Source organism: Glycine max, chromosome 19 (assembly GCF_000004515.6).
Source record: "Glycine max cultivar Williams 82 chromosome 19, Glycine_max_v4.0, whole genome shotgun sequence".
In the NCBI taxonomy this organism is placed as follows: domain Eukaryota; kingdom Viridiplantae; phylum Streptophyta; class Magnoliopsida; order Fabales; family Fabaceae; genus Glycine; species Glycine max.
In genome coordinates, this window is record NC_038255.2 from 34,316,437 (window position 1) to 34,344,331 (window position 27,895).

At 37.6% G+C, this 27,895-nt stretch overlaps 3 protein-coding genes across 3 annotated transcripts; all 3 read right to left on the reverse strand.

The window, feature by feature from the left end:
* Positions 1-7,265: 7,265 nt before the first annotated feature.
* On the reverse strand, positions 7,266-9,028 carry LOC121174089 (uncharacterized). Its single transcript, XM_041012448.1, has 2 exons — positions 7,590-9,028; positions 7,266-7,507 (listed from the first exon to the last, which is right to left on the reverse strand). Exons 1-2 carry the CDS (start codon positions 7,812-7,814, stop codon positions 7,355-7,357), a joined length of 378 nt encoding a protein of 125 aa, XP_040868382.1. The 5' UTR covers positions 7,815-9,028; the 3' UTR covers positions 7,266-7,354.
* Positions 8,600-9,407, reverse strand: LOC102670519 (uncharacterized). Its single transcript, XM_006605105.2, has 2 exons — positions 9,030-9,407; positions 8,600-8,902 (listed from the first exon to the last, which is right to left on the reverse strand). Exons 1-2 carry the CDS (start codon positions 9,405-9,407, stop codon positions 8,600-8,602), a joined length of 681 nt encoding a protein of 226 aa, XP_006605168.2.
* Positions 9,408-19,327: 9,920 nt separating this feature from the next.
* Positions 19,328-27,492, reverse strand: LOC100803441 (uncharacterized). Its single transcript, XM_003553906.5, has 11 exons — positions 27,142-27,492; positions 26,253-26,315; positions 26,064-26,155; positions 24,623-25,441; positions 24,390-24,489; positions 24,157-24,303; positions 23,263-24,048; positions 20,916-23,132; positions 20,762-20,834; positions 20,080-20,228; positions 19,328-19,998 (listed from the first exon to the last, which is right to left on the reverse strand). Exons 1-11 carry the CDS (start codon positions 27,206-27,208, stop codon positions 19,661-19,663), a joined length of 4,851 nt encoding a protein of 1,616 aa, XP_003553954.2. The 5' UTR covers positions 27,209-27,492; the 3' UTR covers positions 19,328-19,660.
* Positions 27,493-27,895: the final 403 nt, after the last annotated feature.

Below are 27,895 nucleotides of genomic sequence, written 5' to 3' on the forward strand. Positions count from 1 at the left end.
TTTTAACTCACTTTCTGAAAAACATTCTCAAAAAGGGATGCAAAGATCTGAATGGAAAGTTTTTGTTATATATTTTAGATAAATCTTTAATTCTCATAAAACATATTAAGGTTAATCAAATATATTTTATACATTCTCAACAATCATAATTTTCTAAAAAAATTATCCCCAATCAAATGCCCCTAACATACTTATAAACTACTATGACGGTCAACATCACCACTCATCAGGCTATGGGATGCACCAACTACAGTTAGGGATTTTGTCATTCGTGACCATTTGGAACTGCCAGATGCTAATGATTTATATAAGTTGAAGATAGAGTAACAATTAAAATTTCTCCTAAAAAAACAATTAAAATTTCTTTTTGACAGCAAAAAAACAATTAAAATATAAAAAAAAAATATAATCGAAAATTGCATGCCATTCAATTCGTTTGACATATCCTCACCTTGTTCATGTAGTGACAAAAGAGGGAAGATGATCCTCAACAGTTATTCCAGAACTGAGGAGAGATCCATTCCATGCCCTCAAAATATAATTTGATAAATTCGGACAGATGAATTTTTTTTCTCTGCATTAATTTTATAAATGTAGAAGATCCGACAAAAGGAGAATATTCAAAAGAGAAAAGGATTATACACGGACGATGAAACAAGTTTTATATTATAAGGCATAATTATTAAACTCTATTCAAAATTTGAAAAATAAAAATAAAACATCTAAGGACATGTTTGGCCCAGCTTTTTTCTACTTAAAAACTACTTTTAAATTGATGCTAGATTTTACTTAAAAGCTCCTTTTAAATTGAAAGTTGTTAGTTTGTTTGTTTTTTTTAAGCCAAAAGTTGTTTGTTAAAAAATGTAAAAACTTTACTTTATTTAAAATTATCCTGTCCAATCAAAATATATTTATAAAATAAAAAATATAGTGTAAAATTATTTTAATGATAACAAAATAAATAAAAATACAAGGATTTAAAGTAACAATTTTTAAAATGTCAAAAATTACTTTGGTTAATAAAAATTATTTTAATGATAATTAGAAAATATATAATAATAATTATATAATAAAATAATTGTGATAATAATTCTATAATATGAAACAGATAATGCTTTTTATCAAAAAAAAAACTTATTATAGTGACATAGTTTACGCTAGATGACTTGAAATATAACAGAAATATATACCGCATAAAAACATTGCAGACTTTTAAAAAGTTAAAAAAATAGTGGGGAGCTGGGATTCGAAGGTTGGGCTTTGTACGTATGCCAGCGAAAAGCTATAAAAAAGTTGCTCAAGAGAGCCTATTATTAAGCTCATTTTCTTCATAGGGACTTGCTAGGTGCACCCAGCAACATTGCTGGTGCACTCAGCAATATTAAAATGCCCATTTTGCCCCTCACTACATTTCTTTAAAAGCAAGCTTGTGGTCCCTCTTCGCTTACGCTTTCGGCTTTGTTTTTTCGCATTTTTTTTGCTGTGGTCCCGTTGTTGTCGTTTTTGAAGCTCTTAATTATTGTTGTTGTGTAGTTGGAACATACTATTTTCATTTCGACTCGGCCGAGGCATCCCTGTTTCGTTTATTTTTTTTGTCGCCCATGTAGTGTTATTTGTTTAGCTTTTTACGGAAGAAGCTTTTCGTCAATGTGAAAATTTGAACCTACGGAAGAACTTCTTCCGTATAATACATACGGAAGAAGTTATTCTGTAATGGAAAATTTATGTGTACGGAAGAACTTCTTCTGTATGATTCTCATACGGAAGAACTTCTTCCGTACACATAAATTTTCCATTACGAAATAACTTCTTCCATGTGTCCATACGTATGAATCATACGGAAGAACTTCTTCCGTACATATAAATTTTGTATTACGGAAGAAGTTCTTCCATATGAAGTAATTTTTTTGTTTTTTTATTTATTTGTTTTTTAAAGATTAAATGTTGATATTTTTAATTTGGTAACATATTTAAATATTTTATGCCATATTTTAAAGATTAAATGTTTATAAAGTATGTAGAAGATTAAATTAGTTGGTTTTATTTTTTTAGATGTATTAATTTGACAATTTATTTAGGTAGGTAGTTATGATGTTCAAATTAGGTAGTTAAATGTTGTATTAGTTGAAAAAATTAGGTTGTAAAATGAATTAGTAGATTTAGTTGATAGATATTGTTAGAAGTATGTTTTGTGAGTTAATTTGTGTAGTAATAATGTTGAAAATAGGTAAGAAAATGTTTAATTAGTTGGTATTTTTTTGTATGATGTATTAATTTGACAATTTATTTAGGGGTAGTTACGATGTTCAAATTAGGTTGTAAAAATGTTGAATTAGTTTATTGTTAAAATGTTGAATGAGTTGATAGTTATAGTTTGAATAAAGTCATGGACGATGCACATTTTTTTTTTTTGAGTTTTCGTTAAGATGGACGAAGATCAATGGACGTATGATAGTTCGATATACGGAGAATTTGATATGGATTTTGATGATGAACAACAATGTGGCGTGAATGAAGGACATGTTGATTGTTCAAACGCTTTTAATACTTCTCAGGTAATGATGTTCATTAGTTTCAATCGTTTGGTGAATGTGTGTTTTGTATAAAAATTAATATGTGAGGGTTGTGGTGTAGGTCTTTGGTACCTGAGATGATGTTTTGTTGTGGGCTAGATCTGTTGCCCATGAAAACGGGTTTGTTGCAATTATTATTAGGTCTGACACAGATACTGGTCGTAGAGGAAGAAGTTCGTTTGTGTTAATTAGCTAGATCTGTTGCCCATAAAAATGGGTTTGTTGCAATTATTATTAGGTCTGACACAGATACTGGTCGTAGAAGAAGAAGAGACACTTGGACTAGGAAATGTGGTTGTCCCTTCAGGCTGCATGGGAAACCAGTGCGTGGAGGTGAATGTTGGATGGTGAAGCTGATCTGTGGGATGCACAACCATGAATTGGCCAAGACCTTAGTTGGGCATCCATACGTCGGACGATTAACAAAGGATGAGAAGAATATTATTGAAGATATGACAAAGTCGATGGTGAAACCAAGAAACATACTACTAACATTGAAGGAACACAATGCCAAAATTTGCACCACGATCAAAAAAATTTACAATGCAAAAAGTGCATATCGTTCTTCAATAAGAGGAGCTGATACTGAAATGCAACATCTGATGAAGCTTCTCGAACGTGATCAATATATCCATTGGCACAGATTGAAGGATGAAATTGTGGTGCGGGATCTGTTTTGGTGTCACCCAGATGCAGTAAAATTATGCAATGCATGTCATCTGGTGTTTTTTATAGACAATACCTATAAAACAAATAGGTACAGACTCTCACTGCTTGACATTATTGGGGTGACACCAACGGGGATGACTTTCTCTACTGCTTTTGCGTATCTAGAGGGTGAGCGTGTGAATAATATTGTATGGGCTTTGGAACGGTTCTTAGGTCTATTTTTATGAAAAGATCACCTCTCTGGTGTTATTGTCACTGACAGAGACCTAGCACTGAGGAAAGCAGTGAATTTTGTCTTTCCTGAGTGTACCAACTTATTGTGCAGGTTTCACATCGACAAGAATGTAAAGGCCAAGTGTAAATATTTAATAGGCCAAAAAAATGTCTGGGATTATGTGATGGATAGTTGGGATACTCTGGCACATTGTCCTTCGGAACAACAGTTCCCTGAGTGCCTTTAGAAGTTTGAAATGGCTTGTTCACCATGGTCGATGTTTGTCAACTATGTCTGTGAAACGTGGATTATCCCACACAAGGAAAAAAAATTTACAGCATGGACGAACAAGGTGATGCACCTAGGCAACACAACAACAAACATGTATTAAAATGTTCATTGGTTGTAGTATGGGTTAGTAGTAAATGCATGTATTTTTTTTAATCGTTTGTTGTCTGTTTTAAATGTAGGGTTGAATCTGTTCATTGGTCTCTGAATTTAATATTACATATTAGCCTTGGAGACCTGTGTAGTGTTTGGGATGCCATGAACAACATGATGATGTTGCAGCACACTCAAATTAAAGCATCCTTCGAAACAAGCACACATTTCATTCGACATGTATATAAAAAAACCTTATTCAAAAGGCTTCTTGGAATGGTTTCAAGGTACGCTTTAAATGAGATTGCTGCTGAGTTGGACCGCATACAATATTGTGGCAATGATCCCTCTTCTTATGGTTGTTCTATGAGATCGACGCACGGTCTTCCTTATGCATGTGAGCTGTCTAGCTATGCTGTTGCCAGCATCCCTCTGGAATCGGTCCATATGTTTTGGAGGAGACTTCATTTTTTTGACCAAGGGTTATGTGAGGCAAAAGTCAGCATCAATGATGAGATAGAGACCATACGTAAAAGATTTAAGGGCGTTGATGTTGGCAGCAAAGTTACTCTGAAGAGTAAACTTCGAGAAATTGCATACCCTGAGGAAAACTCTATGTTTCCTCCTCCATCAAAGGTGAAGACTAAAGGTGCACCTAAGAAACCTCTGAAAAGAAGCGAAAGATCCACAAAGCGTAATCCATCCTATTGGGAGTACGTTGATGCATTTAATTCTTCTCAAAGCAGCAACACCTCAGTGAAACGTAGTGCATCATGTTATGAACCGCCGAAACCAACAAGGATCATCTCGATGTTGGATCAATTTGTGCCTTTTATTCAGGGTTTGATTGAGGACGTTGTGGACGTCAAAGCGGACAGTAACTGTGGATATCGTTCCACTGCCGCTTTGTTAGGTATGGGCGAAGAATCTTGGCCGATGGTCTGCAACGAATTGATCAAAGAACTTGGCAAATGGTCGCATGACTACATCAACCTCTTCGGTGGCACAGAGAGATTCGAACAATTAAGGATGTCGCTACATGTTGATGGGTTCTCCCAGGTATGTTGGATTTGCTAAATTTTTTTAAAAAAACAAAGTTTTAAAATAATTACATGTGTATGTTTCTTTGATTCAGGTTAGTGTGGACAAGTGGATGGATATAACAGACATGGGATATGTCATTGCATCTAGGTATAACGTAATCGTTGTATCATTATCCCGACAACAAAGCATGATATTTATTCCTATGAGAAGTCAACCACCACCGAATTCTTCTGTGCACCGCATGATATGTGTCAACCACGTGTTTGGAAATCATTTTGTTCAGGTACATTGAAGATAATTATTGCCATTTTTACAATTATGCAATGACTTGGCTCGTTCATTTGAGTTGATAATGTTTGTTGACGTACAATAGGTTTATCTGAAAGATCATTGTCCTTTACCGCCTGTAGCGTTGTTGTAGTCAAACAATTGTCTTCCTCAGGAAAAGTAGTGGCCAACTGCATATATTGGTAGAAAACAGTAATACATGAGCCTAATGACAATTAGAAGAGAATATGTGGACCTAAATGAAGATTGAACATTCAGTATTATGGCTGCTTGATTGTGAAATGTAATTTGTTGTATAACAATGAATTGTTAGACATTAATTAATTGTTGCGTTATGGAATAAATTTGTCTGTGCATCTAAAATGATCTACGCATGTCTGATACATCGTTATCATAATTGGCAACACATAATTTAAAGTCTGAGCGTGACACGACAAATGACTTGACAACACATGATGCACGATAAAGCTTGCGGCCACATTGGTTTACTTGGGAACATAAACACGAAACATGTTCACGCGTCTGTATGTTTTTTAAAATAAAGTGAAGCAATCTGTCGGTGGAAATCATCTATATATATGAGACACGGCAACTCGCTAACAGAATCACACATCTACCTGCTTTCACATTTTCTCCTTATTGTTACAACAAAGTATGACATTCTTGGGAGAAACAAGCAGTCAGACGATTGTGAACTCAAGGTTGGGTTTCATTTTTCCAAATGGATCAATTATTTACAACGATAGTGGGGTTTACTTCCAAAGTTCCACTCCAGTGCCCATTCGAGTACCAAACAGTTGTGACCTTGCAACGCTGAAAATCATAATACACATCACCCTAAATCTAACCCACGAACAATTTTTAAATGAAATTCACTACTGGCAGCCAGTCACAGAGACAGGTAACTATTTTCGCTTTCAATGTATGCAATTGAAAAATGATGACGATGTCAACACCATGTTAATGTGTAACGACCAATTTTCGTGTGTTGGTCCGAACAGCAGATGGATGACGATGTGGCTGCCACGTCGCTAAACGACTTAATGCAAGGTTTATTTTTTTTGTTTTTCATGTAACTTTTATCTAATTGAATGCAAGTTTCATTTTCCAGTATTTTGAAACAACACGTTGGTGTCCATATGTCTGATCATGTATTTTTTTTTTTAATTCTTTGACGTGCAGACCTTATAGGCATACTTTGAATGGTCAAAATCCAATTTTTTTTTATTTTGTGGTTGTTTTTTGAGGGCCTATTCGATGGAACCGGTTCACGATATTATTTTTTTTGTGTTCTTTGATGTCCAGACAAGAGAAATAGTGCCCCTCGAATATCTTAGGCGACTCGCACATAATTTTAAAAAAACACCGAAAAGGGCTACTTAGACATATTTGAAGGGTCAAAATCCAATTTTTTGTGTGCTTTTTTTTTAGGTCCGATTCGATGGAACCGGTTCACGCTATTATTTTTTTTTAATTCTTTGACGTCCAGACATGAGAAATAGCGCCCCTCAAATGTCTTAGGCGACTCACACATAATTTTAAAAAAATGCCGAAAAGGACTACTTAGACATATTTGAAGGGTCAAAATTCAATTTTTTATTTTATTTTTTGTGCTTTTTTTAGGTCTGATTCGATGGAACCAGTTCACACTATTATTTTTTTTGAGTTCTTTGACGTCCAGACATGAGAAATAACGCCCCTCAAATGTCTTAGGCGACTCGCACATAATTTTAAAAAAAAATGTTGAAAAGGGCTACTTAGACATATTTGAAGAATCAAAATCCATTTTTTTTTATTTTTGTGCTTTTTTTAGGTCTGATTCGATGGAACCGGTTCACGCTATTATTTTTTTTGAGTTCTTTGACGTGCAAACAATACAAATAGCGTCCCTCGAATGTCTTAGGCGACTCGCACATAATTTTAGAAAAATGCCGGGTACTTAGCCATACTTTTAACGGTCCAAATCCTTTTTTTTTTATTTTTTGTGCTTTTAAGTTCTAGCCATAATTAGATTTTATTTTCAGCAATTAATGATGTCACTCATAAACACTATACGGAAAATTAAATAATCAAACAAATAATTTACAAAAATTGTATTACCAAAATAATGTAACAATTACAATAATGTTATCAAATACAAAAATAATACACATCATATCAAAAACTAATCTATGCGTTGTCTACGTCACGCCCTAAGACTTCCATTAGAGGCCTCACCCTTAGTGATCCGCAGGAAATCTTCCATGATGTCATGTAACTCTGTTCCTGCAGTCACCATCCTAAGGTTGAGCACACGCTTCAACCTTTCTGCGATCGCTTCGCAACCTTCACAAGCAACCTGTGACAGTAAAAAAAACACAGTTATTACAAAATATTAAATAAAAAAACAAATTACAAAACACTAAACCAAATTAAAATACCACTGAATGTCTGGGGAGATCAGCTGCGACTGGAACCTCAAGGACATGTGGCTCGACATATGCATCTACATCTAGGGCAGCTAGCTGTCTGGGCTCATCGCCTTCCTGGGTCGACGTGACGAGCAGGTGAGATATCTGCAAAAACCACTCCATGTAGTCCGCTGTTACCTGCCCGGAGACAACACAAATCTCACCCACAGGTGCTAAATGGTCCCCGAAATGCATCCACCTCTCGTCTATCTCCTCATACGACAACGAAGCAGTAACCAGCGGCGAAGGGATGGTCTGGATGTACCCGAACTGTCGTACCACCCGCTCTGGTCGGACGTAGACCACAACATGACCCCATCTGAGCTACCCCTGGTAGCATGAAATAAGCTCGAAGCCCCTAACTGCCTGGTGCTCACTGTAGGGCAACCAGGAAATGTTCGTGATCGTCAGAGCATCTAAATGTGCCCTGTACGACACCCCCTTGATCCCCTTCATGTGCACCTTCGTCGTAAGCCACCTCGACGCACGTGGGGTAGTCTCAACGTACGCATCATCAGTGACGCACTGATGAACATTGGGAAAGTGCTTATATATCTAGCACTACACAAATAAAGTGAACATAGCATAAAAAACCTTTAAAATTCATTTTCCAACTTAAACCTGTTTACGAACTTTAAAATTTACCTGTAATAGCGTCAAGTACCCACCCATCTGTCATGTGGGGGTCTGGGAAGCTTCATTTAGCTGGTCATACATGTGAACCAGCGCGGCAACTCCCTAGGCATAGCCCCCAGACTAACCCAGGTCTCGAAAACCCTCCAGATGCACCACATGAACATGGATTGAACTCTTATTAGCAAAAAGAGTACAACCCACCAGGTGGAGGAGGTAAGCACGAGCCGCTACAATCCAACGTCGGGCCTGGGATCTACTCTCATACACCTCACGGAGCCATGACAGTCGCATGTAAGCCCCATGAGCACGTACGATCTCAGCTCAAGCCTCTTCGTCGGATACCTCTAGAAGCTCGTCAACAGCAAGACCACCTCGTCCATGCCCAGAGGCTCAAACCTGGGTAATGCCCCTGTGATAGGAAGATGGAGGAGACACGCCACATCGTCCAGTGTGATCGTCAACTCCCCCACTGGAAGGTGGAAGGTGTTGGTATCCCTATGCCACCTCTCCGCAAATGCGGATATAAGTCTAGGATCGCCGGTGACCACAGAACACCCGATCAATGGACTTAATCTGGTGCCGGCAACAAGGCCTTCAATCTCAGGCACTGGACTCCCTAATTTATCAACTTTCCTACTGTGGGAGACCTGCTTCAACTCAGGTCATTCCTGAGTTGAATAACACAACATAAAAGTTAATTAGACATTCATTATCACAAACAACACAACAAAAAATAAAAAATTAGCAACTAGCAACACGTCCAAATTAAAATACCTCGCCACTCCAGATACTATATGCCACATGGTCGGCAAACAATGTCAACACCGATGTGTCACGTGGCCCACCAGGGAATCCCTCGTCATGATCAGCAGGTGACCCCTCAGCACCATCAGCATCTACGTCCGCAATCGGAATGTCCTCGTCCACATGAGGAACATCCTCTGTCACATCAGGAATATCCTTAGTCACCTGAGGAGGAACATCCTCAGTCACCTGAGGAACTTCCTCAGCGACATCAACCTGAACCCGTTGCCTACGGGCAGAAGCGGTAGGCCTACGACACCGAGAAACATTAACATCATGTTCATCCCGACCCATGCCTCTGCCTATACCACTACCTAAGGCACGAGGTAAACCTTTTGTTCTTACCATGATCTGAAAATCATGAAGAACAATATACTTTTTTTTTTGTCAAATTAACTATTCATATAATTGGTAAATAAGGTTTTTCGGTACTCATTTGATTGAAAAATTTATAGATAATGAAGAACATGTAGTTTATTCAGAGTAGTAGTGTTAATTTGGATGTCAGGAGATGCTTTCAATGGGGTCTATTCAGTATATTGTGTGTTTTTTGTGTCTAATTTTTTTATAGGAACATAATATAGATAATTGTTTGTTACTTGATGTAAATTCTTGTGTTTAATCAAGCCTTCTTACTACCAATTGATCTTTTTTTTCCCTTTAAGTTTGATGCAAATTCTTGTGTTTAATCAAGCCTTCTTATCATGATGAATTGGTAAATATTGGAAATTTATGTATTGACTTATCATATGTGGTTGTAAGGTATTTGGTGAGCTAGGAATTGTCACTGTCTGTTTATAAGGTCTTGAGAATATTCTCAAGGTTGGGGAAGCTGAGAGAGCTTGGGTAATACTGGAGATGTCAACTTGTATGCTCAAATGATAGACGAAGTCGAAGGTCTTGTTTCATTTTTTTTTTACATTCAGGGTCATTAATCAAAATTTCCACCCAATTTTTTATATAAATTTCGCAATGTTCTCTAAACCAAAATTGGTTTCTATAATTGTAGGAACCTAGTTGGATGGAGCAGGGTTGATGCTAGGGTGACTGTCAGAGTCGAGTCTGGGTGGTGTGGGGTAGGGGAGTTGGGGGTTTAGTAGTGATGAGGACATGACCAAGAGCAAGGGCAAGGATCCACTTGAAGGACTTGGAGGGCCTATGACAAGGGCTAGAGCAAGGAAAGCCAAGGAAGCTCTTCAACAAGTGTTGTCCATACTATTTGAATACAAGCCCAAGTTTCAAGGAGAAAAGTCCAAGGTTGTGAGTTGTATCATGGCCCAAATGGAGGAGGACTAAATGACACCACTTTGTCTCAATTTTAGAGTGTTTAGTTTGTCTAAATAATGGCTCAATCCTTGTAAAGTTGGTTGACCAAAAATATGTTTTGGGTTAAACAACTAAAAGGGCTTTAGTAGGTTTAGTTCAAGTTGTAATAAGGGCCCAATTGGCAACCTAGGCATCAGCCTTTTGGGAGACCAAATGGTGGCTGACTTGTTGGCTATTGGGGGTGACTTTTGGTTGCCACAATTTCAGTTACACTCAGCCATTAAGTTTTTTTTTAATTCCCTAGGTTAATGGCATTAAGTTATTTTAATTCTAGGTTAGTGGGTCATTACTAAAATCTGCTGTAAAGCTTCTATATAAGCTGAACCATTTTATCAATAAAGACAAGTTGAGTTTTATTCAGAAAATTAGAGTTTATCTCTTTTATCTTAGTGAGAGTGATTCTCCTAAATTCTTGAGTGATTCAAAAACACCCTGGCTGTATCAAAGGACTTTCACAACCTTTGTGTGTTGCCCTCGCCGGAAAGAGTGATTTTTTCCTTCCTTTCATCTTCAACCTTGTTCTTTCAAACCACAATTCCAGAAAATCCACTTCTGCCCAGAATTATCTCGTGGCCATAACTCCCGTTTTACGCACTCAAATTAAGTGATTCTTGAGCCTAAATTGAATTTCAAGACGAGACCTTTCACCTCGTTTTGGAATCACCTCATTTGGAGCCCTATAGCTTGAGTTTTTGCCTTTTCTATATTTCTGTCCAGCCACCACTTAACCTACGTTTTCTCATCTCATTATTCCATTTTATGCCAAGAACCACCTTATTAAGACCCACGAAATTAACCACCTTATTCATCATCCTTTCCTTTATCAATTTCCGCATTTTCCATCAAGGTTTAATCCTAGACGATCCTAAGTCAGCCCTTGTGCCATGAGGGTTCATATCATTTGGTAATCAGAGCTCCGGTTCTAGGATCAACACTTCCTTTGCTGGAAATATTGGGTAACATCCTTCTTTATTCTCTTTGCCATTTATATTACCTTCTTATTCATGTTTTTTTTTAGGCTGAACCATTGCAAAAGTTAAGCCTTTTGATCTCTTTGTTATAAAAAAAAAAAAAAAAAAAAGCAGAATTTCGTATAAGCAAAATTAAAAAAAAAAAAAAATTGGGCTGAATGGTTCATGCTTGAAGAACTTTAAAAAAAATCTCTTTAAGGTAATATATTGGTTTCATGAAGGATTGTTACTTGAATTCCTAAATTCTGAATTTTATTTCCTTCATTTGTGCCTAAAAACATTGTTAGCCTTTTTCTTGGTTAACCTTTTCCTTGTCTCTCTAGCCTTACCTTACACATATTGGTGAATTGTTCTTTGTTGTGGCCATAATCTCTTGAATTGCCTAAGAACTCAAGGGGAATTAGAGTGGTAAAAGGAAAGAGTGTTTCATTAGAGAAAAGCCATAATTGTGTGATACACTTGAGTTGGTGAGGTATTCAAACAACAACTATAATTGTCTTGTTACGTTTGATTTGTTTGTTTGAGATGTCAGGTACTAATCCTAATGATGGAGTGGGGCTTTCGCAATTCCAAATGCAAGCTTTGATGCAACATTTGGAGAGGTTAATGAAACAACGAGATGATGCGCTCCATGAGAGGTTGGATCAAATGGAGAATAGAGATCATAATGAAGAAGAAAGGAGGAGAAGAGGGAATGATGGTGTTCCTAGACAAAACCAAATTGATGGTATTAAACTCAACATTCCTCCATTTAAAGGAAAGAATGATCCAGAGGCCTACTTGGAGTGGGAGATGAAAATAGAGCATGTTTTCTCATGCAACAACTATGAGGAGGACCAAAAGGTGAAGCTTGTCGCCACGGAGTTTTCCGACTATGCTCTTGTGTGGTGGAACAAGCTACAAAAGGAGAGAGCAAGAAATGAAGAGCCAATGGTTGATACATGGACGGAGATGAAAAAGATCATGAGGAAGCGGTATGTGTCGGCTAGTTACTCAAGGGAATTGAAATTCAAGCTCCAAAAACTAACCCAAGGCAACAAGGGGGTTAAGAAGTATTTCAAGGAAATGGATGTGCTCATGATTCAAGCAAAGATTGAAGAAGATGATAAGGTAACTATGGCTCGATTTCTTAATGGTTTGACTAATGATATCCGTGATATTGTTGAGCTGCAGGAGTTTGTTGAAATGGATGATTTGTTTCACAAAGCAATCCAAGTAGAGCAACAATTAAAAAGGAAGGGAGTGGCTAAGAGGAGTTTTACCAACTTTGGTTCTTCTAGTTGGAAAGACAAAGGTAAGAAAGATGGGGCTGCTACTTCTAGTAGTTCCACACCTATCCCATCAAAAACTCGCTCAAAGTCCCAAGAGGAACCCTCTAAAAGGAGTAGAGATGTGAAGTGTTTCAAGTGCAAAGGCCTAGGACACTATGCTTATGAGTGCCCTAACAAAAGGTCCATGGTTCTTAGAGATGGAGAATATATAACCGAATCTGATATTGAAGAGGAAGAGGAGAGTGAGTACGTAGAGGAAGAGGAGACTCCGGAGGGAGATTTGTTGATGATTAGGCGGTTACTTGGTGGTCAATTGAAGCATGAGGAGGAGAGCCAAAGAGAAAACATCTTTCACACTAGATGTTTAATCAATGGCAAGGTGTGCATGGTGATCATTGATGGAGGTAGTTGCACCAATGTGGCTAGTGCTAGATTAGTGTCAAAGCTAAATTTAGCTACTAAACCACATCCTAGGCCATACAAACTTCAATGGCTTAGTAAGGATGGGGAGGTGCAAGTGAGGCAGCAAGTGGAAGTGGACGTTTCCATTGGGAAATACAATGATAAGGTACTTTGTGATGTTGTTCCTATGGAGGCCAGTCACTTACTTTTGGGGAGACCATGGCAATTTGATAAAAGAGCCAATCATGACGGTTACACCAACAAGATCTCTTTCATGCACCAAGACAAAAATATTGTGCTCAAGCCATTGAGTCCACAAGAAGTGTGTGAGGATCAAAAGAAAATGAGAGAAAAACTTCTTCAAGAGAAAAGAGAAAAAGAAAAAGTGAGCAAAACACTTGAGAGTGAGAAAAAGAGGGAAACACTTGAGAGGAAAAAGAGTGAACAAAAGAAGAGTGAAACACTTGAAGTGAGGGAGAGCTATTTAGCCACAAAAAGTGAGGTCAAGAGGTTGTTTCGTGCTAAACAGTCACTATATATCTTGTTTTGCAAAAATCAGATTTTGACCACTAACACTTTTGATGATTTTGAAGTGCCTTCTAGTGTTAAAACTCTTTTGCAGGATTTTCAAGACATGTTTCCACCAAATGTGCCAAGTGGACTACCACCTTTGAGGGGAATTGAGCATCAAATTGATCTCATTTCAGGAGCTTCTTTGCCCAATAGGCCAGCCTATAGAAGTAATCCACAAGAAACCAAAGAGATTCAAAGACAAGTGGATGAACTCATTAGCAAAGGTTGGGTAAGAGATAGTTGAGTCCTTGTGCTGTCCCAGTGATTTTGGTCCCTAAAAAGGATGGGACATGGCGCATGTGTTCCGATTGTAGAGCCCTTAATAACATCACCATTAAATATAGGCATCCTATACCTAGGCTTGATGATTTGCTTGATGAATTGCATGGTGCATGTTACTTCTCTAAAATCGATTTAAAAAGTGGATACAATCAAATTAGGATTAGAGAAGGGGATGAATGGAAAACTGCTTTTAAAACAAAATATGGTTTGCATGAATGGTTGGTTATGCCTTTTGGCCTAACTAACGCTCCTAGCACTTTCATGAGACTAATGAACCATATCTTGAGAGAGTTCATAGGAAAGTTCGTTGTGGTGTACTTTGATGATATTCTTATCTATAGCACTTCACTTGATTTGCATATTGATCATTTAAAATTTGTCTTGACTGTGCTTAGAGAAGAACAATTGTATGTCAATCTTGAAAAATGCATCTTTTGTACTAACCATGTTGTGCTTCTTGGTTTTGTTATGAGTTCAAAAGGAGTGCAAGTTGATGAGGAGAAGGTTAGGGCTATTCAAGAATGGCCTACACCTAAGTCCGTGACCGAGGTGAGGAGTTTTCATGGCTTAGCAAGTTTTTATAGACGATTTGTGAAGGATTTTAGCACATTGGCAGCACCTCTCAATGAAGTGCTCAAGAAAAATGTTGGTTTCAAATGGGGAGAGAAACAAGAAGAAGCTTTCAATGTTCTTAAGCAAAAGCTAACTAATGCCCCCATACTTGCGTTGCCAAACTTTCAAAAATCTTTTGAAATTGAGTGTGATGCTTCAAATGTTGGGATTGGGGCTGTGTTGATGCAAGAAGGCCATCCAATTGCTTATTTTAGTGAAAAGTTAAGTGGTCCTACCCTTAACTATTCAACTTATGATAAGGAGTTGTATGCCTTAGTACGAGCTTTGAAAACATGGCAACACTATCTTTATCCCAAGGAATTTGTCATTCATAGTGACCATGAGTCCTTCAAATATATCAAGGGGCAAGGCAAGCTTAACAAAAGGCATGCGAAGTGGGTGGAATTCCTAGAGCAATTCCCTTATGTTATCAAACATAAAAAGGGAAAAGGTAATATTGTAGCCGATGCTCTTTCTCGGCGTCATGCATTACTTTCTATGCTTGAAACAAAATTGATTGGTCTTGAATGTTTGAAAAGCATGTATGAAAATGATGAAACTTTTGGAGAAATTTTTAAAAGTTGTGAAAAATTTTCAGAAAATGGTTTCTTTAGACAAGAAGGCTTTCTTTTCAAAGAAAACAAATTGTGTGTGCCTAAATGTTCTACTAGAAATTTGCTTGTTTGTGAAGCACATGAAGGAGGTTTAATGGGGCATTTTGGGGTCCAAAAGACTCTAGAAACATTACAAGAACATTTTTATTGGCCTCATATGAAAAAGGATGTGCAGAAATTTTGTGAACATTGCATTGTATGTAAAAAGGCAAAGTCTAAGGTAAAACCTCATGGATTGTATACTCCATTGCCAATTCCGGAGTATCCTTGGATTGATTTATCCATGGATTTTGTTTTGGGGCTGCCAAAAACAAGCAATGGTAGAGATTCCATTTTTGTGGTTGTTGATAGGTTTTCTAAAATGGCTCATTTTATTCCATGTAAAAAAGTTGATAATGCTTCCCATGTAGCTAATTTGTTTTTCAAGGAGATTGTGAGACTCCATGGTTTGCCAAGGAGCATTATTAGTGATAGGGACTCTAAGTTCCTAAGTCATTTTTGGAGGACTTTGTGGAGCAAGTTGGGCACTAAATTGTTATTTTCAACCACTTGTCACCCACAAACCGATGGGCAAACGGAAGTTGTTAATAGGACTTTGGGAACTTTGCTTAGGACAGTTTTGAGGAAGAACTTAAAAACTTGGGAAGCTTGTTTTCCCCATGTTGAATTTGCTTACAATAGAGCTGTTCATAGCACCACTAATTGTTCTCCTTTTGAAGTTGTTTATGGTTTTAACCCACTAACTCATCTTGATCTTTTGCCTATGCCTAATGTTTCTGTTTTTAAGCATAAAGAAGGTCAAGCAAAGGCAGACTATGTGAAGAAGCTTCATGAGAGAGTCAAAGATCAAATTGAGAGGAAAAATAAAAGCTATGCTAAACAAGCGAACAAAGGGAGAAAGAAGGTTGTCTTCGAACCCGGAGATTGGGTTTGGGTGCACATGAGAAAAGAAAGGTTTCCAGAACAAAGGAAATCAAAGCTTCAACCAAGGGGAGATGGACCATTTCAAGTGCTTGAAAGAATCAATGACAATGCTTACAAAGTTGAGCTGCCCAGTGAATATAATGTTAGTTCCACCTTCAATGTCTCTGATTTATCTCTTTTTGATGCAGATGGAGAATCCGATTTGAGGACAAATCCTTCTCAAGAGGAAGAGAATGATGAGGACATGACCAAGAGCAAGGGCAAGGATCCACTTGAAGGACTTGGAGGGCCTATGACAAGGGCTAGAGCAAGGAAAGTCAAGGAAGCTCTTCAACAAGTGTTGTCCATACTATTTGAATAAAAGCCCAAGTTTCAAGGAGAAAAGTCCAAGGTTGTGACTTGTATCATGGCCCAAATGGAGGAGGACTAAATGGCACCACTTTGTCTCAATTTTAGAGTGTTTAGTTTGTCTAAATAATGGCTCAATCCTTGTATAGTTGGTTGACCAAAAATATGTTTTGGGTTAATCAACTAAAAGGGCTTTAGTAGGTTTAGTTCAAGTTGTAATAAGGGCCCAATTGGCAACCTAGGCATCAGCCTTTTGGGAGACCAAATGGTGGCTGACTTGTTGGCTGTTGGGGGTGACTTTTGGTTGCCACAATTTCAGTTACACTCAGCCATTAAGTTTTTTTTAATTCCCTAGGTTAATGGCATTAAGTTATTTTAATTCTAGGTTAGTGGGTCATTACTAAAATCTGTTGTAAAGCTTCTATATAAGCTGAACCATTTTATCAATAAAGACAAGTTGAGTTTTATTCAGAAAATTAGAGTTTATCTCTTTTATCTTAGTGAGAGTGATTCTCCTAAATTCTTGAGTGATTCAAGAACACCCTGACTGTATCAAAGGACTTTCACAACCTTTGTGTGTTGCCCTCGCCGGAAAGAGTGATTTTTTCCTTCCTTTCATCTTCAACCTTGTTCTTTCAAACCACAATTCCAGAAAATCCACTTCTACCCAAAATTATCTCGTGGCCATAACTCCCGTTTTACGCACTCAAATTAAGAGATTCTTGAGCCTAAATTGAATTTCAAGACGAGACCTTTCACCTCGTTTTGGAATCACCTCATTTGGAGCCCTGTAGCTTGAGTTTTTGCCATTTCTATATTTCTGTCCAGCCACCACTTAACCTACTTTTTCTCATCTCATTATTCCATTTTATGCCAAGAACCACCTTATTAAGACCCACGAAATTAACCACCTTATTCGTCATCCTTTCCTTAATCAATTTCCACATTTTCCATCAAGGCTTAATCCTAGACGATCCTAAGTCAGCCCTTGTGCCATGAGGGTTCATATCAAGTAGGGTGAGTTCGGTCTTTGCACCTCGTGGTGTCTGTCTTGATTTGGTGAGGATTCATCAAGAATTGGTGCTTGGAATTCAATCAAGGAATTCAACCTAGGACTATGTTGCAATTCCTATTGGTGCTCTGTCCAACCATACGTGGGTAATGGTAATGGTAATGGGTAAGACAGACACAAACCCATTAATCATGTTGCATGAGGAAATTTTAATGCTTACATGTAGCCACGTGACTACTGTAATGCTTACAATTGATTAGTTTGAATTAGGTCCAAAGATAACCCTACACATACTCATATAAGCTTGAATTAGTTTGAATTAGGAAATTTTAATGCTTACATGCATTACACATTCCAATTACAAATTAGGGATAAACTCAATCCTAGGCAAAATAAGCAATATTAGCAAAATCCCAATACCAATACCAATATAAACAAAATATCAATACCAATACCAATATAAGCAACAAAATACCACTACCGTGTATAAGCAAAGTACCAATACCAATATAACCAAAATACAGGAACAATCTAAGCAATATAAACAACATACCAATACCAATATACACAACAAAGCAATACAAGTAAAATTATCTTTTCAAAAGTAACAAAATACCAGTACCGTGAAGCATTTCCAAACAATATAAGCAATATAAATTTAGATATAATCATGTACAAGTCTAATAACAACATATAAGCAATATAAATTAAAAAACAAACAAAAAAATTCAAAAATCAAATTGCAGAAAAGGAAATCCTTCATACGAAAGAAGGTTCTTCCGTAAGAAGGAAATCTTTCACACGGAAGAAGGTTCTTCCGTAAGAAGGAAAACTTTCTTACGGAAGAAGGTTCTTCCGTATGTTCTTACGAAAGAACGTTCTTCCGTATGAACTCACGGAAGAATCTTCTTCCATATGAGTAAGCAGTTTAAGAATATTTCGTACAAAAGAAGGTTCTTCCATGAATTCATACGGAAGCACGTTCTTCCATATGAACGATTTTCACACAAAAACACCTCCAGAAGAATATTCTTCCATGGCCCAAAAACTCTTCGTCTCCTACCTCTCTCTCCCATGGTTTCTCAGACCCAAAAGCGAGAAGTCTCCTACCCTAAAATCACCCTAAACTACATTATACTACAGATAAAAGGGGAGGGGAGATAGAAATTACTAACCTCGACGGCAGACACATCAAACACACCAAAAAACTTGAGCAACGAGCGACAATGGTGGAACTAGTTGGAAGGCTAGGTGCACGGAAGAAGAAAGGATGTGCGGAAGAGAGGAAAAAAAAAATTTGAAATGCTGGGTGGGCACAGGCTGAGGCTTTTTTTAAATATTTTATTATAAGGACAATATGACCCATTCATATAATTGTTGGGTGCACCTAACAACACCCTTATTCATATGTTCTTTAAAAATAAGCTCCTTTAAATTTTAAGAGCTTTCACGAATGTGTTTGACCTGGCTTCTCCTTAGGAGAAAAAAAAAAGCTCAATTAGGCTGGGACGAAATATTATGTAAAACTAAAAAGGGTGGGACGCTTATATGAACTCGTATTTTTCGTGCCTGTTTCACAATGACATTTGTGCTATGTGCTCACTACTCAACTGTCATAAAAATAAGGGGACTTCAAAATTAAATTAATCCACATCAATAGTTAAAATCTAATCATCAAAATTGACTCCCCTCACTCGTTTACATAAACAAAACTCGCTTATAATACATCCAGCATCAAGTTACAAAATTAACAATATTGATTTTTGTTGTAATCTTTAATTGCGTCATTATATTAATACATTAACAAGTTTAATAATTTTATAATATTTAAAAATTAATCTTGTGAATCTATCATTATATTACATTATATAACTTTCATTTTTAATATCAACAAATGTGTAGAAAGTATAACAAGATTTACTTAAATACCTTGTTTGAAATCAAGACACTAAATATCAATTTAACTCAACAAACCACGATGGATACAATTAATTCTCTCTTCTATTTCTATCCCCACCAAAATCGTTGAACCATCCACCATATGATAACAAGCATAGCCTCATCGTTTATATACACTCATCTCTGTACACACTTGTAACGCCAAACGGGCTTTAAAAATGTAAATCTATTACACCTATTGTAATAAACAGATGTGTTGAGATATTCTAGCTATGCTTCTAGCGGACTGTACACCCACCATTCATCCCTTTACCCCCAAAAATAAAAAATTCAAAAATTTTACACCTAATCTACATGCAATTAACCATTAATCTTCAGGGCGTTGAATCTCACCCATCATGATCCGGTTACTGGAGACCTTGAAACCCAGAAGAGAAGGATCTATCTGTTTTCCTTTCTTACCTTTCTTTTTCCCGCTTCGCCCTGCTTGTGCTGCATCCAATGACTCGGTCCCGATTCCACTGGCAGCATGAGAGTCTGCCACCACTTCAGGAAGAACAGGCTTTTTAAGCATGTCTATAAATGATGTCTCAGACACAGCACCTTCACTGAAGGAAGAAGATCTAAACCGAACCTCTTTTTTCCCAGAAGTCTGAGCATCTGTGATGCTACTGATTGACGAATTTCCAGTCATTTCTCGTCTCCCTACCATAGAACCTAATATTTCAGAGACCGTTGAAATGTTAAAAAGAAAAAGGTAAAGAGGGCTGTTAAAAATTCACAAACCTTCACTAGAAGCGAGATTTATTAGATTATTTTGATTGACATGGGGTATGGATGGCTGGTCCGACTGGACATCAGGTGAGGATAAAACCCGAGATACATGGGGGCGCTTATGGAAAGCATTATCAAACCCTTTTGTAGAAGAAGGTATCCTGTCAATAGAAGTCAATCAAACCTCGAGTTTAATAATCATTTTTCCAATAATATGAATTCGTATGTATAGACAATAACAAGATCAAATGCTTTAAATGGCCATCTTTCCTGGAAGTAATTTTTCTGCTACTATCTATACAAAAATGTAGCCAGCCCATTTTCGCCATTTCGGAAGATTAATTACTTACATCAAGTTTAGATAAATTTAGTCAAATGAAATTCTTCACAGTTGCAGTCAAGAAAGTGTATAATGATTATTTGCAAACTGCATCAAGTAGGGGGCAAATTTTGTAGGTAGTGCAAAGGATTCACAAAAAATTATGGGCTATCCAGACTACAGCCTTATGCAAAGCCTATTGCTAAATGAGAAACAGGAATAGATAAAGCACCATATATAACTTTGAACTCAGCAAACATGTAATGCAAACCTTAATCATTAGCCAGCAGAGATCAAAAGATTCAAAGAAATTTCTAGAACCCAAATAACCAAATTAATTTAGACCTAAAGGAAAAGTATGCAACAAGATATTACCTGTCACCAGAAACCTCATCTCCACGTGGATTATTCAAACCCATCTCACGACCAAATGAACCACCATCACCACCTGAAGAATCTCATTTATTATTTTCAACCATCATATACAAGCTCAACTTCAATGAAGGATAACAGTTGTTTGGTATATTACCTGCACTGCTCAGTGAGCTATGTCTACTATGGGCAATTGCGGGCAGTTCCATGGAATTTGTTATGCTTTCCACTTGCTCTGACATGTCTGACATCCCAGGAACCAAATTGTTCATCGTGCCCATATAGTCATGTCTCTGATTTGCTTCTAACTCAAGTAAGTCTTTTTCCATAGATGATTTACCAATCTGAAAAGGAATTCTGTAATTGGGATGTAAAGTATCCTTATTAGCAGATAACAGTGATTGTTCTTCAAGTAATGAACCAGATCTAGACCGAAGAGGCATTCTTTCAGTATTTCCTAGATTGTTGTATTGGTCAGTGATATGCATGCTGTTTAAATGATCATGGATTAAGGCATTGGAATTAGCACTTTGAGTCCTTTCTAAAAAAGGGTCATTCAGATGGACTTGCTGATCTGATGGATGCTCAAAAGAATGCATCATTGAAGTTGCCTCAGGAACATGCCAAGATTTGTCACTTCTTGATGAAAGCGGATGCCATTTATCAACAGTTGATGGTTGTGTGGATTGAACACCCAGTTTTTGATGAAGTAGGTCCATAAAACCTCGTGCTGAACTCTCTTCGTGAGCACCAGCAGATGCAGACAAGTTTAGATCTGCTGATGTAACAGTATCTCCTAACTCTCTTCTCTGCCTCACAGCTTCAAGGTGTTGCTGTATTTGCACCCGGGGATCAATCCAGCTATTTTCCACATGTCCATTGTTGCCATGGAGTGAACTCTTGAAAGCATCAGGATGATGACCAAAAAGATCATCAGATGATCGTAGATGATGAGAGGATAAAGAACTCATTTGATCACCTGGATGTAAATAGCGATGGCGGTCATGTAATTCCCTTCCTTGGGAAATAGGTGCAGACCTCTCAAACATCATAGGATTATCATAGAACCCTCTCTGGTTCTGCTCTGGAAGATTCCTCCCCAAATAATTTAATTGCTCCTCTTGAGTCCCAAGCCTCTGCTGCTGTTTATGGATATCTGAAACATTAAATCCAGCTGAATGACCCAGTGGGTGGGTTGCTGGATTTCTAACCAACTGTCCAGTTTCATTCATGGGCCATGACCTACCAAAATGCCTTTCTCCATCCAACCCTAACTGCTGTCTAAGAGCCAAAGATAATTGCTGTGCCTGCAGCTGATCTTGCTGAAAATGAAGCTGTTGTTCAGAAGGCAATACATTTCCATGCCTTGCTTGCAACAAGAGGTCTGACAAATCAGCTTGCCTTCCTTGGGCAGCATTGAGGCCCATATTTGCTTGGATAATCTGTTCCACTGATGGATCAAGGTGCCTTGAAGAATGTGGATTCTGCTGCAAGTCATGCACATATCTCCTCATTTGAACCTGATCTAACAGGTTATCCCTAGAAATATCATGTTTTGACTGCCCAAAATTGGGATCAGGGATCTGCTGATGCATAAACTGTTCAAGAAGCAACTGCTGAACTTGAGACTGTTGCTGGGGCTGAAGTTTCATTTGTTGGTGAAGTAGTTGTTGATGATGCATATCTTGCTGTTGTTGAAGCTCAAGCTGGCGTTGTTGAATCTGAAGTTCCAGAATACGTTCAAAATCTGATCCAGGATTCTGCATCATCTGCTGAATGTTGGAGCTCTTGTTCTGAGCAAGAGCAAAACCAGGAAATCGCTCTAAATCTGACCCACCAAGATGAGCAGGGAAATGATTGGATATATTACTCTGCTGCTGAAGCCTTTCTTTCTGAAGCTTCTGCAACATGAGTTGCTCTGCCACATCAAAATTATTAAATTTTGGTCCCATATGGGACAAGAACTGATCTTCTAAGGAGCCTACATGTGGATTACCATTAAAATGCCTATTTAACCCATATTCATCAGCCCATGTCTCCCTGAAAGGAGGCTGATTAACCATGCCACCAATAGAGCTTTGATCAGCAAAAGCAGCATCTCTATCAATTAATGGATCTAGAAAATGACTCTGGTCACCCAATCTCATAGAACTATTAGAAGATTGTGCACGCCTTAAATGAGAACCATCTCTGAGTTCAGACATCAATAACCCAAAGGGGTGCAACTTATCGGCCTCATTATTATGAGTATCATTCACTGCAACTTCATTTGCAACAGGTTTTCCAGTAGAATGGGGATACGAAGCGCTGACATCCATGGGCCTCATCATAGGTTTTTCATTTATGCTTCCAGCCAATTTTGACAAAGTGACATCTACATAAACAAATATATAAATAAAAGTAGAAATAGATTCATAAATTATCAAACAAGGACATACAAATTGATAAGCAAAATAATTATCGATGGACATGAGAATGGCAGAACAAGAAAGCAAATAACTTACCCTCATCATGTGCAACAATATTACTGAAGCACTGATCGTCAGAGAACTTGACCTCAGAGTGATAACTTTGATTGGGTAATTGGGAAGTAATGCCAACACTTGAGGAAGTATCAGGTCGGGAAGAAGACCAAGGTTGATCATCGCTAACAGAAGATCCATCATAGTCAAAATTATGTACATCTACTTTTAGGTTCCTTCCAATGGCATCAGACGGTTCTGATTGAATAACCCTGTTACTACCTGAACCTAGTCCTGACTTGACTTTCAAATGAGGCATAATGTCACCAAGTTCATGAAATGGTGATCCTTCGGGAGCATCTGACAAGCGAACTGGTAAGTCCATCCCAAAAAATCCTTGTTCAAACCACAAAATGATGTCAATCCCAAGAAAGGGTCCTTGAATTTCCCCTTGAGGGTCCAGATAGCACAAACTCAACTCCTCAAGAGCAATAACACTTTCAGATGGATACGACTTCTCATTAATTTTCAAGTCCTGTTGATTAATGCTTGAAGTTTGCTGCAGAGATGAAAAATCAAAGAGAGAGCGAGAATCATTAGGTAGATTACTACTGAGTTCAGAAGCAGCAATTGAGTCAACACCATTCCGGTTAGCATGATCCCGAAAGCCAGAAGTTTGTCCCTGATGGTAATCAAAATTTGCTGATTCAGCAACTTTGTTTCCAGGAATGCTTCCCTCCCCAATGCTGTTAACAGAACTCTCGGCTCTCCCATGCACACCAATAGTTTCCATATGTTGCTGCTTGCCTTCTTGAAAAGTTGCAACTTCTGAAAATGATGATAATTTTTATACAATCAATAAATGTAAAGAAATTGAAAAATCTTTACTTTCAACAGATTAGCACAATAGAATAAAAAATAATATTGATTTCTCACCCTCAACTATATTTCTCAATAAACCACCAGCAATTGATGCTGAACCAATTAGAATTTGATCAGAATCATCTGAGACATCACTTCCTGATATAACCTTTGCACCACTGCCAATGGAAGGTTGTTTTCCCTCACTTATAATACCAGGACCTGAAATAAGCCAAGGAAGAAAAAGATAAGAGAAAAAGGAAGTCGATTATTTTACAGAAACTAAAAAATCCATGCATATATGTCACCTGAAATATCATCATTTGACCCTCCATCCTTTCCTCTAAAGGAGTAGCCTGAGACTTCACTGCTAGTAATTTTTCCTTTCCATATTTCTTTAAGGACAGCCTGAAAGAAAGATACAAAATAGAATCAATATCAATGCTGCAAAGCAAATGACCCTTCAAGAATAAAAAAGATTGAAACATCAAATCAATAAGGCATAATAGAAGTGTTTCTTCATCTTTTATATTCTGCATACCTCCTCCTCAGCAGCTGGAGCAACAAATGCTAATGGTTCAACAGAACCCTGTTGAGTTATAGGTGATGTATGCTCCATCTCAGAAGGCAAGCTATCAAAACTTGGATCAACCTTTCGCTTGCGATATAAGTCAAGGAGCTTGCCCCTTGGGTAGTAATATGAATCAGCACCAAGACTAGACTTCCCCAATATGGTTTTATTCCTATCCACAAGTGCAGATCCAGAACCAGAACCAATAGGAGGCCTTACAATTTGTAGGTTTCCGTTAATATTTGCCCTTCCTCTTCCTGGTGAAAATCGCACATTGGAGCCTTCGGTACGTCCTTTCTCCAGCCCAAATCCAGGTGCAGCACGGTATGTGGCCACACCAGCAGCTTGAGCTTCCAATCGATGTCGCGGCCTCCATTTATCACGAGAATCAGTGTCACGATCAGGCCCCATGCGATTCCCAACTCCAGGAGAAGGTTTTTCAGTGTGACCATCTTCCTTCTCAACATCATGTCTTTTCTCACTACGAGAATCCTTCTCTTTATCTTCAGGACCCCATCTTGATGACCACTTATTCTCCCTTCTAGAGTCATGGCCAGAACCACGGCTCTCATGCCAGCGATCAGAGGGCAAGGATCTATTCTCCGAGGTTGAAGTATTCTGACGATCTTCTTTTCTGCGATCCCTTCTCCCAAGCAAGCTTGTTTCTCTCTCCTCTTCACGCCAGCGGCGACTGATGTCAACATCAGGAGCTGTCCTCCTCCAGTCTTTCTTGTCCTGAGACCCCTCCAAACGCCAACTGTCTTTCAGTATGGGATCAGTTGAGTTGACCTGAGTAAAAAGCCAAGTAGATGGATAATATCCAATCATTTTCCTACGATCAGGCATCTATGGATGTTAAAGAGAGAAAAAGATTAACATTATCAAATCTACAGTTTGATTAACCACTCAAATTCAACCTTAAGAGAAAAAGATACAGATGCATAAGTATTCAACTTTCTCAAAGTAAACCCGATTAATCAACCAAACAGATGTGCATAGGTAAAAGAAACTACAGAACTCCCAGTTACATCATTGTATTAGAAAAATTTAATTCTTTACAAATATAAAATGCACAATAACTTCTATCATGTTAATTGGGCACCTAAATCAACATTAATGGTACCTGGCAAATTGCAAAAAAAAAAAAAACTGATTCTAAAATTACAAGAGTAAGTGATCAAAAGACTTCCCTCTCACTGTTTCCAACAAAAGCAGTGCCAACATTGTAAAATCAAATAAAACTGCATGCACAGTAGTGCCATTTTAAACTCTCCAGTTTCCAATATGATAAATTCTTGGCCACCAAAATGATAAAGAATAGCAATAGAACCCTATCACACCAATAGATTTCATGAAGGGGGGAGGGGCTCTGATAATGCAGGTAACAATCAAAACATCAAATATTACATACCCCCACTGGGTTGGCAGTTGTCTTTGCATCAACAGGTTTGGAATAAAGCCACTGTGGGGATAATGGTATGCTGTTGTCAGACAACAATTGATCTGAAAGTAAAACGAGTTCACAACCAATGGTTACCATTTACGCATTAATGAGAGAAACGACACTAAATTTTAACTAGTAAAAAGATAAACAAGATACCTTTCGAATCATCAAGTAGTGCCACAATCCCTTTCTCCCCGCCATGTCCTCCGGATGCTTCATCTAACACAAACCAAAATGCATATATTAGCAGAAATGCCATTCAAATCAGTTTATAGTTACAAAAAATGCCTAAAATACAGTAAGATAAAACAGTTCAGTTTTTCCAAGAAAAAACAAAAATGCAGAAAAAACAAAGGGCAGTTACATTGCTTCCTCATGAGCTACAATGACTAGCTTCTGAAAAATACATCATAAAATCCATATGGTAAAAGTGCTTAACTACGGGATCTGCAGTATCCACCACCACTTACAATTACATATCATAAAAGCCATTTTCGAAAAAAGTCAACAGGCAAATCAAATCACCCAGCCACACACGCAGAGGTAAACAACCCCACCAACAACACAATCAAATCAGCTTACTTATGCATTAAAAAAAAACATGATAATTCCAGATTCAGATTAACAACAACAGCAAACTGAACACCACCCAATCCATCCAAACACGGCCTTATAAAAGGCCACCTCTCAGCAAGCCACACTCATTAAATCAAAAGGGATGCTAACACAGATCAATCCCCAATCCAAAGTCAACTCAACCCAAAATTAAAAACAAAAAAAGCACTAACAAAAACATAGAGAAAATAAAAACAAAAGCAAAAACAAAAACAAACAAAAGAATCTAGAGCCACACAAGCATGAACAGGCTCCTCTGTCGGGCGCACAATTGACACGCTGAATGAATCGCGGATTGAGATTCGACGGATCCAGACAGGGAGATCGAGCAATGATTGCGAGAAAATGAAAACGTGCGTTTCGAGAGAGAGAGACTCGAAAAAAAAAAGCCCTAATCGAAATTGGAATGAATCAAATCAAATCAAATCACCTCTGAGGGAATCGGAGAGCTTGCCAGAGAAGAGATCGTCGGGGAGATTGACCTTGCCGTCGCCCATCGCCGTTGAGTTCGGAATTGTCGGAATTCGGGAAAACGGAGAGATCCGAAAACGGAACGGAACAGAAGAAGGAGAAAATGCGAAAAGGGGAACGGAATGCGAGAGCGAGAGCGAGAGAGATAGGGTTGAATGCTTAAGTGCGTGTCGAAGATTGAGAGAGAGAAAGAGAAGGTAGGGTTTGCGAATTGGAGGGTATAAGATAGATAGAGAGAAGGAGAGAGCAGTGAGTGAGAGAGAGAATGAATGGGGTAAGGGTTTGAGGGCTCAGGGAGTGTGGTAACATCAAGAGTAACCATGGTACTGTCATATATTATATTAATACGAGTGGAAACATAGGCGTTGTGCCAATATTTTCATATTTCTATTTATTGTAATGTATATAAATTAAAAAGAAAAAATAGATATTATTGTATATTTATTTTATTGTTGAAAAAATAATTCTTATATTTTTTTAAAAACAAAATGCATTCCAAGTTTTTTGGAATAAAAATAAAATTAGAAAAAGTAACGAAATAGTTTGGGATTTTAAAAATAAAATGAAATGATAATATTTAAGTAATACGGATATGTTTAACAAAAAGTTAAGAAAATAGTGAGATGTGAAATCTTAAATTTAAAAATATATTGTTCTTTTTAAATAACAATAGTTAATTTATGATGTTGATATTTAAAAGGATTAAAAAATCT